Consider the following 20,849-nt stretch of genomic DNA (forward strand, 5'->3'; position numbering starts at 1 on the left):
CCCTGCTGAGCAAGGAGCCCGATGCCGGGCTGATTCCAGGACCCCGGGATCATGACCCGAGCTGAAGGCAGACGCTTAACCAACTGAGCCACCCAGGCACCCCTTAAGTTGCTTTTTTTTTTTTTTTTTTTTTTTTTATTATTTATTTGACAGAGAGAGACACAGAGAGGGAACACAAGCAGGGGCAGTGGGAGAGGGAGAAGCAGACTCGCTGCTGAGCAGGGAGCCCGATGCGGGGCTCGATCCCAGGACCCCGGGATCATGACCTGAGCCGAAGGCAGACGCCCAACCGACTGAGCCACCCAGGCGCCCCCCCTTAAGTTGCTTTTAATTTCTCATTTTTAGTCAGATTTGAAAGATGGATTTATTTTCCTGTCTCTTGCTTATTGTAGTTTATTATTGTAGCTGAATAGCTAGAGATTAGGTGAAACTTCTGCTTATAAGGTCCCACTCTATGACCACTCAACGATGTTAGTGTTACTTATAAAATCTTATAGATTGTTTGCTTCAAAGTTTCCGTTGTAAAAATTGGGCTTACTATATCATTGTATCTTGTGTCTCATCAATATGTTTTATTTACAGTATAGGGTTACCCTTATACTTCCAAGTTTGTATGCTTTAAGGATTACTCTCTTAATACACTCATTTCCCCAGTGTTATTAGTGTCCTCTGGATGCTATAGCAAATTATTGCAACTTTGGTGGTAAAACAACAGATTTATTCTCACAGTTGAGTTCTGGAGGTCAAATGTCTGATATCAAGGTGTAGGCAGGGCCATGCTCCCTCCAGAGGTCCTAAGGGGGAAACCGTCCTTGCTTCTTCCGGCTTTGGGTGGCTGTTAGCATCCTTCAGGCTGCATCTCTCTGCTTCTTGTTCATATCACCTTCTCCTCTGTGTATGTCTGTCTCTTAAAACTCCTGCCTCTCCCTTATGAAGATAATGTGATTGCCTTTAGGACCCACCTATATAATGTAGGATAAGCTTTTTTGAGGGGAGGAAAGGGTTGCATTTTTGTTCTTGATTTTGAGTTTTCTCAAATAATGTGAAAAGAGAAAGCAGAGTTTGATTTTAGGCTACCACATGGCTGCTGTATTGAATATCATTAAGGACCAATTTTACTCTTATTGATATCGTACTAGTTTTGGGGGTTGCCAGATCTTTATTTAGAAGTTCTGAATTATAGCTGGAATTCTTTGCCAGCTTCTACATTAAGCAAAGCTGTTTTCACAGGGGTGCAAATGAGTTTAACTTTGGTTTTAGCACATAGCTTTAAAACATAGTATCAGTTAAACTAGAACTATATGGTTTTCAAATCTACCCCTTTAGTAGAAAGGCTTACATCTGAATGTTTTTGAATGCAGAAAAGTAAAAGAAACTTTGTTCACTATTTTTTTTTTTTTTTTAAATCTTACTCCGTTGTTGATTTAAAATACTAAGTCACTCATCTCTTTGGGATCTTTGTATTTTTTTCAGTGGTTGATTTTTGAAATTTATGATTTTGTTACTCATTGAAATATAGCATAATTGCCTTAGCAGAAATGAAGGGGCAATTGTGTTGAACCCAAAACTAGTCTAATGGGCAGGAAATAGATGTTTCTTAAATGACAAGTATGCCATGTAACTTCAAAAGATTGGGGATTGTTTGATTATTCTCTTAGAAAAATGATTATTCTCTTAGAAAAAGGAATATTGATTGATAGGTAATATTTCAAGGGGATATACAAGATGGCCAGTAATGCTGTTTGCTTACACATGGAAGCCCCCAAATTATGCATTGCTTAATTTAATGTATTTGTATATTTCTGTGTAAGGCATTCCATTGTATATTTAAGCAGTAATAGGAATTGTGTTTTACAACATTTATGATTAAATATTTCACAGGAACACCTAAGTGAAAATTAAATTAGATAATACAGTTTCGACCAGTGAGACTAATAATACATCCCTCAGTAATGTGATCTACATCTTTTCAGCCAGGTACACTGTCCTGTTAGCTGATAAAATGTGAGTTGAGGATACATGATTTAGTTAAGCAAATATTTCAAAATTATACTTAGAATTAGTTACTTTTATGGTTATGGTATTTTAGAAATTTTGCAGGAGTTCACATATTTTATGTAAGAATTTGTTTTCTGCCAGAATGTAGTTGTACTAGATATCTTGTTGCTGCTTGAGCACTTGACAGCTTTATTTTTAAAAAATCTCTGTGAACTTAATGGTGAGCAACTTAACAGGAGACTTACTTTAAAATCATTACTTTTAGTGTGTCTTGGCATAAACTTACTTGAAATGTCTGTGTGACCCAAATTCTTCTGGCTGTACTTAAAATGTGATGGTGAGAGTACCCATTGATTTACATTTAGCATGGTTAACCCCTAAAATGTTCAGATTTTTCTTCTTTAGATTCTTAGTAATTCATTTCTTTTAAAGTATATGTACATATATATATATTTTTTTTCCCCTAAATATCTTGCGTTGGATAATTAAGATTAAAAGGAATAGGAACACTGCTCTGTTTCCTATGACTGTGATACAAATATTAGTGTAAAAATCCATTTTTCAGTTTTCTGGGATTGAATATTTTTGAATTCTTTTTTTTTTTTTTTTTAAGATTTTATTTATTTGAGAGAGAGCACAGAGGGAGACTGAGAGGGAAAAGCAGACTCCTCACTGAGCAGAGAGCCCTACACGGGGCTCAGGGCTCGATCCCAGGACCCTGAGACCGTGACCTGAGCCGAAGGCAGATGCTTAACTGACTGAGCCACCCAGGCGCCCCTACTTTTTGAATTCTTACATTAAAACACAAATGTTAAAGATTGTTTTTTAACATTTGTATTGAAAATATATACATATAATCATTATTCTCTGTTCCTGTTCTTCTTTTATAGATGGAGTTGGGGGTTCAAAAACTACACTTAATATGCTACTTTGGGGCTGGGAAACTTTATACATAGTCATATGCAAAATAAGTAATGTAAAGCCACTCTCACCAGTCTACACATGTAAAATACATATTTCAGGTTTAAATGTAACACTTAAGAAATGGTATTACTGCCTTGGAGAGGGCATTTTCTTTGTCCTTTAAAAGATCCTTAACATTTTTGCATTTTTTTTATAGTTGAAAGTTCTATGTGATTTGTTTGGAAATACATTAATGTGTTCCATCTTAAAAATAATACATTGCATCTCTTGTGTTTTTACAGTTTTACTGGAAGGATTCAATACTTCAGTATGTCAAGATTCTTATAATGTTAATATCAGCTTTTAACTGTTGAACTTAGGAAATATGCACAACTAGATTTTGACTAGTTATAAATCTCTTTTATTATTCCAAGCTATGACATCATCTTAGGCAGTCTTAAGAATTTCTGGATATTGTTTTCATCAGATGTAGATACCACCATAGATTTTTTTCTGTAACTTTATTTTCCTTTATTTGAAAATAGATTTCTTGATTTATATCTTCTTTCAATTATTTAGGTAATTATTGTAGCTAACATAATTCCACTGTTAAGAAACTACATCCTACTAAGAGACTAAATGCAATCAGGAATGCACAATTAAGTTTCTTTCTTGGTGCTTTTTTGTCTTTACAGTATTACATTGTGTTTAAAAAACATTTTCTTGGGAAAAACAAGTTAAGGAAATGATTTCCATGCTAATCTTATCAGCATGGCTTATAGCAATGAGGAGACTCTTTAAGGTATTTGAACAGTTTTTAGGGTGTAAATTAAAATGTGTTCCTGTGCCTTTACAATATTTATTTTGTGAACATTAAAGATGACCTAGAAGAAGAAGGGAATTCTGCAAAGTTATCCAGATACTATATCTACAGCAGAGTGCTTCTTACTGCTCTTGTTTGCCCAGTGTCATGGAAAGTCATTGCCACACCCTGAGCAGACTTGAGCAGGAGAAACTCACATTCATAATATACCCATGAAGAGTGGTCTTCTGAACTAATGTGGTATCAAAGAGAAAGGTACAGTTTTCAGAGAATGCTTACTGTTTTTAAAAGTACGGAAAATTTTCTGTTTTATGTTGTTTCTTTCTTGTTAATTTTAGAATAATGCTTAGGTTCCCAGTATTTATTCCTTTCCATTATGGTTGTAAATTTTACACGTCAACAACCTTAGACTTATTTAAACATAAAATTGACATTTTAAGAGGAATAGCATTGTATGGTGACAAATTGTAGCTAACACTTGTGAGCAGAGCATAATGTATAAACTTGTTGAATCACTGTGTTGTACACCTGAAACTAATGTAACATTGTTTGGCAACTATACTTCAATAAAAAATAACTAAATAAATAAAAATTAGCATTAAGAGGAATTGATCTAAAGACATTAAGGAAAACCTGGAGAGGTGAAAGGATCATTCAGATATTAAGAAATAAAGATTGAAAGTTTAATATTATTAACATTAAGAAAATATTTTTTAGTTGTATTTAGTATTATTTTAATAGTCCTAATATTTTCTGGAAAAGAGGAATAAATGGATTTACTTTAGGAATAGTTGTTATATTTTCAGAGGTGGCTGGTTGCTGTCTTGTGATCAGGTATTGCCCTTGATGTATTTTCTGTATTAGGTTCTCCCTAAGAATAGATATTTTCCTTAAGAGATCTTGTGAATATCCCTTTCCCTTTCCTTCCTTTTCCTTATCATACTATTTAACATTACCTTCAAATAGCCTGTGTTCTGATGGAGCAATGTCTAACTAAGCATCTAGTGCAGTAGAGGAAAGTCTCATAAATAGCAGATATATGTGATGGCCTGGTAGGTATCCCATATTGGTTCTTCTCCCTTTCCTGATCACAGATTCTAGGGCAGATTCATAGCAGAAGTGGTCTCTTTTCAATCATGTATGATACTCTGTGCCTAAAGATTGCTGATTTTTTGAAGTTGAGTTAGCAACATGTACTAAATTTGACACCTGATATAGTCAGTGCATTTTATATATAGTCATTATATACCGGGGATCATTTGAAGCTGGGATAAAAAAATATTTGCTACAGTGATAAATCTGGATGAGTATTAAGATTTTTAGGTGATAGTTAACCTTGAAGAATTGCTGAAAGGTCCACTTTAAGGCTTACTTAATAAATCTATTAATGATATCTTAAATTTTAAGTAGTAGAGCTTTTTTAAAGTAAGGTACTCCTTCCTATAGATGTATATTTCAGTTATGGTTATTGAAAAGACCTAGAAACTATGTCTGAAAATTTAAAATTCATAGGATAATAAAAGCTTCAAAAATTGGATATTTAGGAAGGGATATATACTAATAAAGCCTGTACCTTGTGCACAGTGGATGTCAGTTTTGAAAACTTGTGAAAATCAATGTTAGTAAGTTAAGTGATCTCAAGCTTTCACTGCTAGGAATATTCCTCCATGATATTTTGATCTTCAAATTGAACTGTTTTTTCAAAAAAATTCAATTTAAGAGGTGCCTGGGTGGCTCAGTCGGTTAAGCTTCTGCTTTCAGCTCAGGTCATGAACCCAGGATCCTGGGATCAAGCACGGAGTCAGGCTCCCTGCTTAGCAGGGAGTCTGCTTCTCCATCTCCTTCTGCTCCTCCCCCCAACTTGTGCGCTCTCTCTCTCACTCACTATCTCAAATAAAATCTTCTAAAAAGTTTCAATTTAGTTAACATTTACTGTACTATTAGGTTCAGAGTAGACTTTAGTGATTCATCAGTTGCATACAACACCCAGTGCTCATTATATCAAGTGTCCTCCTTAATGCCCATTACCCAATTACCCCATCCCCTCACCCACCCTCTCCTCTAGCAACCCTCAGTTTGTTTCCTGTAGTTAAGAGTCTCTTAGGATTTGTCTCCCTTTCTGTTTTCATCTTATTTTATTCTTCCTTCCCTTCCCCTATTTCATCTGTTTGGTTTCTTAAATTCCACATATGAGTGAAATCATATGGTATTTGTCTTTCTCTGACTGACTCTTTTTGTTTAGCATAATACTCTATAGTTCCATCCACATTGTTGCAAGTGGAAAGATTTCATTCCTTTTGATAGCTGAGTAATATCCCATTATATATATATACCACATCTTCTTTATCCATTCATCTGTCAATGGACATCTGGGTTCTTTCCATATTTTGGCTACTGTGGACATTGCTGCTATAAACATTGGGGTACATGTGCCCCTTCAAGTCATTATGTTTGTATCCTTTGGATAAATACCTGGCAGTGCAGTTGCTGGGTCGTAGGGTAGCTCTATTTTTAACTTTTTGAGGAACCTCCATACTGTTTTCCAGAGTGGCTGTACCAGTTTGCATTCCCACCAACAGTGTAGGAGGGTTCCCCTTTCTCCACATCCTTGCCAGCATCTGTTGTTTCCTGAGTTGTTAATTTTCAAAGTGAACTCTTAATTAAAGAGAGTTGGTAAAGAGAGACCCATACTCCTTCCCCTGGTTTTCAGAGCCTTTGTTTCTTGCCTTATCTTCCCTTTTTAGTTTTATATTTTCCATTGTACATTGCCTTATATTTTGCATTTCATCCAATCTGGAATTCCTGTTGGGTCCAAAGACACAAGGTACTTTTATGCCCCTTGATTTGGTCTTCTTTGGACCCCCAGAGAATTTTGTACTTAACCTAATGGCACCTACCACTGCTGCCTTATATTTTTATGCATAAGTCATTCTTCCCAGAATGGGCAATGGAAGCTCTGCTTTACTTATTTTCCTTTAACAGGTGTTCCATAGTTACAGAATTGAAATGGATATACATATGTATACATTTTGGGTCATTTATTTTAAGAACATTCACAGCCAGCTATGTTAATCTTATCCCTGGAGAGCTGTGTACTTGAATGTGTAAAAGAATCCTGAAGGGCTCACATAGACCTCTTGTCCTCTTCATTTCCATGCAGAATCTCACATTTCTCCTTGTCTTACTCTCAGACTTAACTTCAGAGATTCCATCTCTTTTGACTACAGTTGTTATTTATGGGTACATTTATTAATTGACCTTTGTGCACTGAGGCTCCCTTCTTAACTATCACATCTATTGCATAGATGTCTGCCCTGCCTTCCTACCTGGGGCCCATGTTTCTGAAAACTTCAGTGCAGTCTTTGATCTGTACTTTTCTTTAGTTCTGCTGTTGGAGTAAATCTTAAGTCATTGTGACGATATAACACAATTGAAGACAACAGGTAGAATATCTGGTTTGGGGAAAACATGATTTATTTGATATGAGGCATGTTGAATTCAAGATGCTAATGGATGGAACGTGGGTGCGGAATTCTGGAAGAACATAGAAGCAGGATATTGGAAATTGGACATCAGCTTCATTAAAGTGGGGATTGAATGAACAGGAGGGTTTGATCCCAGAGGTAGTGAATTTAGAGAGAGAAGAAAGCCAAGGGAAGAATATAGGGAATATGTAGTTTCAGTTAGTGAGAAAAGAAAGATGAACAAAGAATTAAAACAGAAATTGAATGTTGTGTCATAGAAGCCAAGGAAAGAAATAGTTTCAAGGAGGCTTTAGTCTATAAACATACCTGCAGTGGTCAGAAAGGATTAGGAAATCATAGAGGGCATTTGAATGAGTGGATTTAGTAAATCATTAAAGGTAGATGTGATTGTTGTGGGCTCTGTGGGAGATGTTAAGGGGGGGCAATATGTAGATTACACTTAGAAGAAGTACAGCTATGAAGAAGAGTGAAATGATCTTAGTTTGATAGGATGGCAGGATGAAGAGAAGCTTTATTTTGTTACTTTTCCACTTTGCTTTTTTTTTGGGGGGGGGGGTTCCGTTTGGTTTGGTTTTTAGGCCAGGGAGAAAGAGATTGGACATGTGGTTTTTGGAGGGGAGGTACAAGAGATGATAGGTGAATGGGCTCAGGAGGCCAGGTTAAAGGTTAAAGGCATGGGAGGAGGAATACCTTTCTTCTGAGATGGGAGTAAAGCAAGAGATAGAAGGAGAGAGAAGATACAGGAAATTCTTGAAGAAGGATCTCTCATTGGGACAACTTCACGTTGCTGAATATATGTGTAATTGGGGTTCACAGAGTGAAAGGGAGGGACAGAAAGAGTAAGAAATACAGGCTGAAATGTTTCCACATTTGGTGAAAACTATAAACCCACAGATCTAAGAACTGAACAAACCCCAAATCCAAGAAGCAAGAAGAAACTAAACCATAGTGCATTATAATCAAATTGCTCAAATTAGTGATAAAGAGAAAATCTTAAAAGCAGCCGGGGGAAAAAAACAAAAGAAAACATGTTAATACAGAAAGGAACCAAGAAAAGGATGGCAGCAAATTTCTCATTGGAAGCCGTGCAAGGGCGAGAACAGTTAAACATTTTTAAAGTACTGTAAGAAAAAATCCTGTGAACATAGAATTCTATGACCAGGGAAAATATCTTTGAAAAATGAAGGGGAAATAAAGACTTTTTTAGAAATACCAAAGCTGAAATAATTGTCATCAGCAAACCCATATTACAAAAAATGTTTAAAAAAAGTCCTTTAGGAACCAATGATACTAGATGGAAATACGGATCTATACAAAGGAACAGAGAGCACCAGAAATGGTAACTTTATGCATAAATATATGTTTTTTTCTTATTATTTAAATCTCTTTAAAAGATAATTGAATACATTTCAGTGCCCCCTCTCTCATTGATAAAATAGAAAATCGTTAAGGATTTAGATTTGAATGACAGTATCAACCAACTTAATCTAACTCCACCCAACAACAGCAGAATCCATATTCTTTTCAAATGCACATGGAATATTTACTAAGATAGACCGTATTCTGGGCCATAAAGCAAGTCAGTGAATATAAAAAGATTCATTTCATACAAAATAGGGTTTTGTGAACACAGTGAAATTAAATTAGAAATCAAAAATAGGAATCTAGAAAATTCCCAAATATTTAAAACTAAATAATAGACTTCCAAATAACCCATGTGCCAAAGAAAAAATCAAAAGAGAAATTATGAAGTATTTAGAATTGAATGAAAAAAATAACAGTATTTCAAAGTTTGGGGGATGCTGCTCAAAGGGGGAATATATATACTATTAAACATCAATATTAGAAAAGTCTCAAATCAGTGACCTAGTTTTTATCTTAAGAAACTAGAAAAAGAGCAAATTAAACTGCAAGTAGGCAGATGAAAAGAAATAATATAGACAGAAGTCAGTGAAATACGAAAGAGAAAAACAGTAGAGAAAATCAGTGAAACCAGTGCTTAATTGTCAGAATACTATTTTTGATAAATCTCTCACCAGACTAATCAGGAAAAAAGAAATATGTTGCAAATTAACAATGTAGTGAATGAGAAAGGTGATAGCATTACAGATTCTCACAGGTATTTGGTAATAAGATTATGAACAACTTTTTCCCAGTAAATTCAGACACTTAGGTGAAATGGACAAATTCTTTGCAAAATAACTTTCAGAGCTCATTCAAGAAGTAGAAGATCTGAATAGCCCTGTATCTATTAAAGAAATGGAATGTTTAGTTAAAAACCTGCCTGAAAGAGAAAACTCTGGGTCCAGAGTGAGTTTTAGGGCACTGGCATCCCAAACATTTAAGGAGGAAATAATACAAATTTTATACACTCTCTTTCAGAAAATTGAGGAGAATACTTTCTAATTCATTCTATGAGGTCAGCACTACTTTGAAGTAGCACCAGACGGCGAGAAGAAAAGAAAACTATAGATCATTATTTCTCATGATCGTGGATGCAAAAATTCTAAACAAAAGTTTAGCAAATAGAGTCCAAAGTATAGTTTAAAAATCATATTATGGCCATATAGGCTTTATTCCAAGAATACAAGTTTGTTTTACCATTTGAAAATCAAGCAGTGCAATATACTGTATTAATATACTAAAAAAGAAAAATTATATGATCATCTCAGTAGATGCAGAAGAAGTATTAGGAAAAAATCCTCAATTCATTCCTAATAAAAATTCTCAGCAATATAGGAATAGAAGAGAACTTTCTCAATCTGATAAAGAGCATCTACCAAAACCAAAAACACCTATTGCTAACATTATACTTAATTATTAATACTGAATTATTTTACCTAATAAAAGAAAGAAGACAAGGACGCCCACTCTCTATCACTTCTCCTCAGTGTTGTACTTGAGGTCCTAGCCAGTGCACTAAGGCAAGAAAAGGGGGAAAAAAAAAAAAAAACAAGGAAAGATTGGATAGGAAAAAGTAAGTATTTGTGGACAACATGATCATCTATGAAGAAAATTCGGTGTGATATACAAAATAGTTACTAAAACTAATAAGTGAGTTTAAACAGATTAGGATACTAGATCAATGTGTAAAAATCAGTTGTATTTCTATATACAAATAATGAAAAATCAGAAATTAAAAGTTTTTTTGGATCATTCTTATTGCATATATTTGACATATAACCTTGTAAATTTAAGGTTACAACATGTTACTTGGATACATTTATATATTGTAATGATTGTTGTAGTGGTATCATGTTATGTAATTATAGTATAATATTATTGTCTATATTTATTATACTATGCATTAGATCACTGTGGCTTATTTATTACTCATTGCAAGTTTGTACCCTTAAACAACATCAGTTTTATCCTCTCGCCCGTCATCCCCTGGTAACCACCATTTTACTCTCTATTTTTCATGAGTTTGACTTTTTTAGATTCCACATATAAATATCATATATTACTTGTCTTTGTCTGCTTTATCTCACTTAGCATAATATATTCAAGGTCCATCCATACTGTTGCAAATGGCTGGATATCCTTCCTCATGACTGAATAATATTCTGTTGTGCATATACCGCATCTTTGTTATGCATTAATTGGTAGATGGGCATTTAGGTTGTTCCCATATCTTGGCTATTGTGAATAATGCTGCAGTCAACATAGGGGTGCATCTGTCTCTTCAAAATACTGTTTTCATTTCTTTTGGGTATACCTAGTAGTGGAATTACCAGATTATGTAGATCTATTTTTAATTTTTTGAGGAACCTCCATATTGTTTTCTTTCCCTAAGTTTTTTAAAAACTTTATAAAAGCAGGCACCTGGGTGGCTCAGTCGTTAAGCGTCTGCCTTCGGCTCAGGTCATGATCCCAGGCTCCTGGGATGGAGCCCCTCATCGGGCTCCCTGCTCAGCGGGGAGCCTGCTTCTCCTTCTGCCACTCCCCCTGCTTGTTTTCCTTCTCTCGCTTTGTCTCTCTCTGTCAAATAAGTAAATAAAATCTTTATTAAAAAAATAAAAACATAAAAGCATCCAAAAATATGAAATTCTTAGGAATATATCTGACAAAAATGTGAAATATCTACATAATGAAAACTATAACACATTATTGAGAGAAATTAAAGGCCTATATAAATGGAGAGCTATACCATTATTTATTGATCAGAAATCTCAATATTAAGATGTTAGTTTTCTCCAAATTGATCTATAGATTTTAACATAGTCCCAAAGAAAATATTTGCAGGCTTTTAATTTTTGGGGTAGAAATTGACAGATTGAGTCTAAAATTGATATGGAAATGCAGAGGATCTATAGTAGCCAAAACAGCTTTGAGAAAAAAGAAGTTGGAGGTCTGATTAAAAATTACACTAATCAAGACAGTGTAATGTTGGCATGAAGGTAGACCAGTTAAACAGAACAGAATACCTAAAAGTTGACTCACATATGTATGGACAATTAATTTGCAAAAAAGTGCAAAGGCAATTTGGTGGAGAAAGGATTATCTTTTAAACAGTCCTAGAGCAGTTGGATATCCAACAAAAAAATGAACTTTGATCCAAACCTTGCTACACATATATAAAAATTAACTCAAAATAGATCAAAGATTTGAATGTAAAATCTAAAACTATAGCACTTTTAGAAGAGAACAAAGAAGAAAATCCTTTGGAAATTTGTGTTAAGCAAAGATTTCTTAGGACACCAAATCAAGATCCCTGGAAGAACAAAACAGGCTGTCAAAATTTAAAAACTTATGCTCTTTGAAATACAGTATTCAGAGAATGAAAAGACAAGTCATACTCAGAGAAAATATTTGCAAATCATACACATCTGGTAAATACATACAAAATATATAAAGAATTTTTTAAACTCAGTAACAAAAATGGGCAAAATATTTGAAGAGATGCTTCACCAATGAAGATATACAAATGACAAGCACATGAAAATATCAAATTCATTAGTCATTTGGAGAACGCAAAGTAAAACCACAGTGAGATAGCATTACACACCCATTTGTATGGCTAAAATTAAAGACAAGTGTTTGCAAGGATATGGAGGAACTGTAGCTTTCTTACGCTGCTGCGGGAATTCTAATACCTAGGTACATTCACCTTGGAAAACAGTTTGGCAGTTTCTTAAAAAGTTAAACATCCAGAGCACTTGGGTGGCTCAGTCAGCTAAACCTCCAACTCTTGATTTTGGCTAGGGTCATGATCTCAAGGTTGTGAGGCCCAGTGTGGAGCCTACTTAAAATTCTCTCTCTCCCTTCCCCTGCCCGCCCCCCAAAAGTTAAATATATCTACCATATCCAGTCATTTTGCTCCTAGATAAATGAAAGCATATATCCTTACCAATACTTGTACACAGATGTCTATAACAGCTTTCAGTGACTAAACCTGGAAATAATCAAATGTCCATCATTTGGATAAACAAGCTGCTATATTCATATAATGGACTGCTATTCAACAATGAAAGGGATGGACTGTCAGTGCATGCTGTGTCATGGATGAATGCCAGAATCATTATTCTAAGTGAAAGAAGCTAGGCAAAGAAGTGTACTGTTTGAATGATTGCATTTATATAAAATTCTAGAAAATGTGAACTAGTGACGGAAAGCAGATTAATGGTTACTTGGGAACCATAGGGGTGGTGGTGGGGAGGGCCAGGAGGAAAGGATTCTAGAGCAGGAAGAATCTTTTGGAGGTGATGGATATGTTCATTGTCTTAATTGTGGCAATAGTTGCAGGAGTGTATACATATATCAGAACTTACCAAATTGAGCACTTTATGTGCATTTTATTGAATGTCAGCCATACTAAAATAAAAATAAAAACTATCTTTGTTATCTGACCACTACTGCTAACACATCTAAGATTAGTTTCTAAATTTGCTAGATCTTAAGACTGAACAAAGACTCTTCTTTATTTTTATTTTTATTTTTTTTAAAGATTTTTTATTTGAAAGAGACACAGCAAGAGAGGGAACACAAGCAGGGGGGGTGGGAGAGGGAGAAGCAGACTCCCGCTGAGCAGGGAGCCCGATGTAGGGCCCGATCCCAGGACCCTGGGACCATGACCCGAGCCGAAGGCAGACGCTTAACGACTGAGCCACCCAGGCGCCCCAAGACTCTTCTTTAAAATACTGAGTTCCGGGCTTCAGAATTACTAGGATAGGACTGAGGAATCTGTACTTGTAACAGACACTCTAGATGATTCTTCTCATTAGTCAAGCTTGGAAAGCACTTGACCCAGATTAAATTAATTGCACTTTGGTCATCTGAATACCATTTCCATGTGTGAGAAGGGGATGTTAGGTTTCTAGTATTAACAGAAGGGCTAGTCCTAAGACACCTGATGGTGCTGCTTTTATTGTGGTCAGATGAGACCCTTTAGAAATGGACAGAATTCGTTTCTCAGCAGTCTGTAGTATACTGAGGTCAGCCTTGCCTTATAAATTCCTGAAGTAACAGAATGGAAATCTCTTAATAGCCCCAGCATTAGTTAATATTACATTAAAGAGTAAAAAAGAATCTTATTTATGTACTTTGACAGCTCACATCAGTATATGTTGTTAGTGAAAAAAAGTTTCATATCCTATATAGAAGCTATAAAATAACAAATTGGGAGAAGAGGAATAAGATGAATAAAAAAACATTGTTATTCTCTAAATGTTCTTTAAACGGATATAGCAGCAGCCTTTCATAAAACTCTGGAAAAAACAGCTTGACCTTATTGCCCCCTTTCCAACGACGTCAAACAAAAGGAAATTATAGAATAAGTCTGTCTAAATTTTAAATGGCTTAGTTATCGGAAGACTTTAGAGAGCAGTTTTTCCACAAATCATCCTTGTGCTATTTGGTCTTGATTTTTTTTTTTAAAGAGTTGGTGAGCCAACATGTAATTAATCACTTTTGTTGGCTTTTAAGGAAATGAAACTGCAGTGTACCCTTTGGCTTTATTGTTCTTCATTTTGGTGTTTTTTAGTGTTGCAATGTAATATGAGAACCTTAGGTGGATGCTTAGCGTTAATAATGTGAACAAAACAATGTGAAAGAAGTAATTTTTTTTAAATCAGCTTATACAGATTATACTGTTTCGTACCTTTGTACCTTCCGTATCTCAGATATCAGCAGCATTACTGTGAAGGTCCCTTAGAGTTGGGAGTTGTTAGAGTGTACCTCCCTTGTCAGTGGATGGGGTTAGACCCTGTGTACAAAATGGCAGTATCCACTTGTTACTAATTCCCATTGTTTCTTCCTCCAAAATCTAGTTTGGATTGATTATTCCTTTTTCACAGCTGCTGCCACAATCGGTGAATAAGAACAGATCCATCTCATTTCATGGAGAAGGGGTGGGAACACCCAACCAGTTTTACTTTCTTGGGCTCTGTTCCATCAGAGTAGTGAACTACCTTCCATGTGGAAATTAGACACGAGTTTTAAAATTAAGCATTACTAATCATTGTTATTATTAAAAGTTTACCTAGAGTACACTTTTAAGATAGACAGATACCTGGATGTATGCAGGCACCTTCCTTTAACTTTTATTAATTTGAAATCATTTTTCCATTTTTAAACCAGTAGTTGTTTGTTTGTTTAAGATTTTTTTTTTTTTATTTGACAGAGGGAGCATAAGCTGGGGGAGCGGCAGAGGGAGAGGGAGAAGCAGGCTCCCCACTGAGCAGGGAGCCCAACGCGGGGCTCGACCCCAGGACCGTGGGATCGTGACCTGAGCCAAAGGCAGATGCTTAACCGACTGAGCCACCCAGGCGCCCCTTAAACCAGTAGTTTTAAGGAAAATTCCAATAGGCTCTGTATGGAGATTTTTTTTTTAAATTTATTTCTTTATCTCAGAGATCGAGAACACAAGCAGGAGGGGCAGGGGGAGAGAGAACCCCAAGCAGATTCTGCGCTGAGTGCAGAGCCTGATGTGGGGCTCCCATGACCCCGAGATCACAACCTGAGCTAAAATGAAGAGTCAGACGCTTAACTGACTTTGCCACCCAGGCGCCCCTCTGTGGAGATTTTAAAACTATACATCCATTCCCATCTGTTCCTCCCTTCCTCTCCTCCCCCTACCCCTTTCAAAAACACAGACCTCTGGGATGGGCATTGCTCCACCCTAATGAACTGTTAATGAAAAAATACTAAGTTCCAAAGACTTAACTTTTTGGTTTTGGTATTTAAGGGCATGCCGGCTTCAAAATGAGTTGGGAAATATTCCCCTTCTTCTGTTTTTTGAAAGAGTTTGTGTAAGATTGTGTTGTAGGTTGAATTGTGTCCCCTGAAAAAATAGGTTGAAGTCCTAATCCCCAGTACCTTAGAATGTGACATTATTTGGAAAAAAAGTCTTTGCAGATAAAATATTAAGATGAGGTCATACTCAATTAGGGTGGACCTTAATCCAGCATGACTAGTATCCCTTACAAGAAGAGATACAGACATGTGAGGGGAAAATGTTTGTGAACACGGAGGCAGAGCGTGAAGGGCTGCATCTACAAGCCAAGGAGCACTAAGGACTTCTGGCTACCACCAGAAGCTGGGCGTGAGCAAGGAAGGATCCTTCCCTATGAGTTTTAGAGGGTGCAAAGCCTTGGCAACACCTTGATTTTGAACTTCTAGACTCCAGAACTGTGGGATAATACATATTGTTGTTTAAGCTCCCTAGTTTGTGGTACTTCATTATGGCAGCCCTAGGAAACTCATATAAATTTGTCCTATTTTTTTTCTTTCAAGTTTGTTGGAATTCACCTAGTGAAACAGGATGTAGTTTTCTTTGTGAAAAGATTTTTAACTACAATTCAATTTCTTTTCTTTCTTTCTTTCCTTTTTTTTTTTTAAAAGATTTTATTTATTTATTTGAGAGAGGGAGAAGGAGAAGCAGGCTCCCCGCTGAGCAGGGCTCCATTCTGGGACCCCGAAATCATGACCTGAGCCAAAGGCAGACGCTTAACTGACTGAGCCACCCAGGCGCCCTGAATTCAGTTTCTTTAATAGATATAAGCTACATAAGTTTTCTTTTTATTCTTACATCTATTGGTAATTTATGTCTTTTGAGGAATTTGTTCATTTCATCTAAATTAGTGAACTTAATGTTGTAAAGTCAAGTTTGTATTTTTTGATATAAGGATGGTCCCTCTTTCATTTCTGATATCAGTAATTTGTGTCCTTTATTTTCTTTGATTAATCTAACTTAGTGGTTCTCAACTGGGGCAATTTTGTCCTCCCCACCAGGGGACATTTGGTAATACCTGGAGGTATTTTCAGTTTTTACACTTGGGGCATCTAGTGAGTAGAGACCAGGGATATTGTTAAACATCCCACAAGGTATGGGATAGCTTCTCACAACAAAGAATTATGCACCCCACAATATACATAGTGCTGAGGTTGAGAAACCTGTCCTAGAGTTTATGATATACCCCCTACTTTCAAATAATATTATACCATTCATGTTTAATATAAGCACTTAAAATATTGCCATTTATCATCTTCTTCCATCCTTTATGCTACTATGGGCATACATTTTACCTACTGTATACATTATAAATCATACAATACATTGTTACTATTTTTACTTTAAACAATCTATTAAAGAAACTTGAAAATAAGAAAAAATATCTAATTGTTACTCATGTTTTTAATACAATTCATTTTCTTTGTAGATCCAAATTTCCATCTCAGCTTCTTTTTGTCTAAAAAAATCTGTATTTTTGCCTTCATTTTTGAAGTATATTTTGGTTTGGTATAGAATTCCCCATTGATAATTTTTTAAATATCCTAAAAATGTCTGTCCACTGGGTTTTTTGTTTTGTTTTGTTTTCATAGATTATAATAAGAAATAAAACCATTGTTCACTAACACAAGTTTTTTAAAAAACAACCTGTTTATTTTAGGGAGTATTTCTGGATTTTGTTATTATTGAAAAATAATTACTTAAAATTTAATGCGCTATGCTCAGATCTTGTAAACAGACTTGTTTTTGACTTGTGTTTTTTCCTTTTCTCTATTTCTTTCTCCTTCATTCATTAAAAAATTTTGTCTTTTGGGCCAATTACCTCTCTGAGCCTCAGTTTTCTTACCTGTAAAATTGGGCTACCAGTGCTTCTCACAGGTTTGTTGTGAAAATTAGATGGAGATAAAGGATTCAAAATGTCTCGAACAGAAGGGACTCATCAAAATGATACCTTCCTCCTCATCCAGCTTCAGCTGTTCTCACCTCAGGGTTCATGTGTGGCAGCAGATCAGCAGGAGTCCCTACTCTGAGTCCTTTCTGGCTGCATGGCAGTAACTCTGTGTAGACACGTTGCCTGCCCTCTGCACAATCCCTATGAGCCAGTATAACCACAGCTGGGCCAAAATGGGGAGCTCTGGTTGGACCATGAATGAACACTCTCGTCACTGCTTCTGATTTCTGTTCCTACCAATAGTTCACATGTTGATTTTAAATAAATCTGATCTTTTACTCAAGCAAGGTTAGAAGGTATTTTTTCAGGATGCTTTCATCTGTTAATTTAAATTATTTGAATATAGTAAAAATCCAAGACATCTTGTGTTTTACACAATTTACATATTTAACTTATTCAGAGTGCTCTTCCCTCCAGTTAGGCTAAAGTTATAATCATTTTCCACTTCTCAATTATACAGACTAGCTATAGTTATTTAATATAACGGATTTTTCATATTAGGAAAATATTAGACATAATTAGCTGTTTGGGGTAGTTGGTCTTGTAATCAACAGTAAAAACCATTCTTTCCAAGGGATCTAATTACCTTAGAATATATAATAATGATATTCCTATTAAAGGGTGCATTCATTAAAAGGCTCTTTTCTGTCCCAGCAAGAGAAACTAACTAGTTATGGTAGACTTCTTTTTGTAGATAATATTTTGCTTTCCTTAAGAGTTGGGTGCTATTTTTGGTCCATACCTGGTCCCTTCCCTCATTGTGTTTCTCCTTCTCTCCTCAGTGGGCCTTCGGAGTGACACTGTGGGAGCTCATGACTCTGGGCCAGACGCCCTATGTGGACATTGATCCCTTTGAGATGGCCGCATACCTGAAAGATGGTTACCGAATAGCCCAGCCAATCAACTGTCCTGATGAGCTGTGAGTTTCTCTGAGCTTGAAGGCATGGGTTTCATTCCATTTATGATACTAGAAGAGCCGGTGTCCGTATTCATACAGAGACTTCCCTTTGGAGAGTAATGACTCTTTGGACTTGAATTAGACTCATGGAGAACCACAGAGTCAGCCAGACTCATTCACTCTTTAATACATTTGACATTAGAACATTTTTTAGTTCTTATATTTGTAGTATTTAGTCTAATCTGAGAGACCAATAATGTACATAGTAAGAAAATACTGAGTACTGGGTTAGTTATTCTATATAGAGTGTGTATCCGACTTTTACTGATACAGCCTTAGTTATAGAAAGCCTTTCTCATTGTCATCTTGCCTTGCCATTTGGTGTCAACTGATATGTAAGAAAAATGTTCCAGGCTGAGATAGTTCCTGTTTCCTGCCTTCCTCATGTAGATAATCTTCCCATATAAAGGGAGTAGGGTGGGCAGGAGGCTATTGAGGGGTGATTGAGTGCACAGATGACTGTGGTCTTGCTTCCTGAATCCCCTGAAGGTTTCTATACCATGGTGAGGTGGCAACTTTTGCACTGATAGTACTGCAGATCCAGTGTGCTTAGAGCTTAGATTAATCTTCCTCTTCCTCTAAGTTCTTTCTCCAGAAAACACAGGTTGTTATTTTGTCTGTGTTTTAGGGATTTACATGAAATCTCTATATTTGCTGATGTATTTTGATACGATGTCATGAAGAATTGAAACCCACACATAAAATCCAGATAACGTGTTTTAGTTTCTTTTCATTTTAGAACTGCCAACATACAGTAATATTCATTGATTTTTAATATGTCATTCTCCCCATGCCCACCTTTAGACAGAAAACAACTGGCATCGAATTGACCTAAAGATTAGGAGTACTGTAGCATCATTAGCCCAATTTCCCATTTTTGTCACTGCAGATTTGCTGTGATGGCTTGTTGCTGGGCCTTAGACCCGGAGGAGAGGCCCAAGTTCCAGCAGCTGGTACAGTGTCTCACGGAGTTCCACGCAGCCCTGGGGGCCTATGTCTGACTCTCCTCTCATAGTCCCATGGCATCAGGAGCACGGTGCCTGTCGGGGCTCCCTTGGAACCAGTCATGGATGCTTTGTACGTCACGCAACACCAGCAGAAGCACATATGTCTTCCGGAACACCGTGCCTTAGGAATGCTTTAGAATCTGAACTTTTAAAGACAGACTTAATAATGTGGAATATTTTCTAGATATCATTTTTATTAGGTTGAACTGAAAAGGTTTTTGTAAATTTTCTGGCCCAAAATTTTTTAAAACATAGTTACTTTGGACTAGGGATACGTTCTTACAAAATAAACAGTTTTAAAAATTGTTTAAACACAGATACTTGGAATAGCTATCTTAGTGCCAACTGCTTTTTTATTTTTTTACTTCATCAAGGTAATGTAGGTGATTCACCTTTAAAGTTTTTTGTTTTTTTTTTTTTTAATATTTATCACTAGTCTTGGGAATGGTTTGTCTTCAGAATACATTACTTTTTCTTAGGAAAAGGAAAACAGCATAAAAAGATGTCTAGTTTGCCTTGTATAGGAAAAGGCAATATTGGAGGAAGAAAACTTAAAAGCTAGGGGACAGAAATTTTAAAAAACCCTTAGAAACTATCCTTTTGTGGGAAACTGTTTCTTTTTTATTTTTTTAATGAAAATTATTTCTGCTTTCTTATTTTGGGGGAAGTAGAAGCTGAATTCATTGAAACACTTAAATTTTCCATGACCAGAAGTATGCTTCGGGCAGGTTAGTCAGTAGTAAACAATAGTGATTTTATTTATTTTTTACTCTCTGGGAAAGGAGATAACACTATTCCAGAAAGTGAAATCATGTTTCTAAGGTTAAGAATCCCTTTTATTGCACCTAGAATAGTGCTATGCACAGAGGCGGTGCTTCAGTTGTTCTGGGTAGTGTAAAAAACAAACAAAAAAGTAAACTGGTAAATTTTGTGCTTTAAGGCTGACTTAAGTATAAAGTTGTTTCTTAAAACACTTGAAAAATTAAAGGATTTGTTTTATAATAGTATGGAAAATATTGTTCATAATGAATGATTGGTTGTGTTTGGTAAGTCTTTGAACATGTGCCATCTAGATAGATACCCATGTAGTCAGGCTCCTAAGCCCTAACACAGTTGCAGCTGACTCTACTTAACCTCCAAGTTCTAATAATTTGGGATCATTATTACAAGGAAATATTACAACTTTGGAACTTTTCTCCAGAGCCATTAAATGAGGGATATGTATGTGTTTATGCTTGGTTGTAGTTGACCTAAGGCAGAGTTGAATGAGCCTCCTAAATAGTTAGGCCTACCGGTGCCTGCCTCTACTCCCATCCTCATAGGTATATTAGGAAGAATGCACAGCAGTTGGAGCCTTTGCCATTATTAAAGAAGTTTCGTGATTCAGCACATCTGGAAAAATAGCTCACACAACACATGCTCTGTCAAAAGCAAGCCAAGAACATGATTTTTCTGAGTACCATTTATTAATAATACTGGTTCTTTGGTTTTATG

The 20,849-nt window shown here is 35.9% G+C and overlaps 1 protein-coding gene across 2 annotated transcripts in view; it reads left to right on the forward strand.

Annotated features, from left to right (window-relative positions):
- Positions 1-20,359, forward strand: part of RYK (receptor like tyrosine kinase) — a 92,093-nt gene extending 71,734 nt beyond the window's left edge. For both annotated transcript variants that reach the window (XM_078071668.1, XM_036077021.2), the window contains exons 14-15: positions 18,173-18,309; positions 19,238-20,359. In XM_078071668.1, coding sequence (XP_077927794.1) covers positions 18,173-18,309; positions 19,238-19,349 — 249 coding nt within the window. In that variant the 3' untranslated portion in view covers positions 19,350-20,359. The remainder of the gene's footprint in view (positions 1-18,172; positions 18,310-19,237) is intronic.
- Positions 20,360-20,849: the final 490 nt, after the last annotated feature.

The sequence above is a fragment of the Halichoerus grypus genome, chromosome 1 (assembly GCF_964656455.1).
Source record: "Halichoerus grypus chromosome 1, mHalGry1.hap1.1, whole genome shotgun sequence".
In the NCBI taxonomy this organism is placed as follows: Eukaryota; Metazoa; Chordata; class Mammalia; order Carnivora; family Phocidae; genus Halichoerus; species Halichoerus grypus.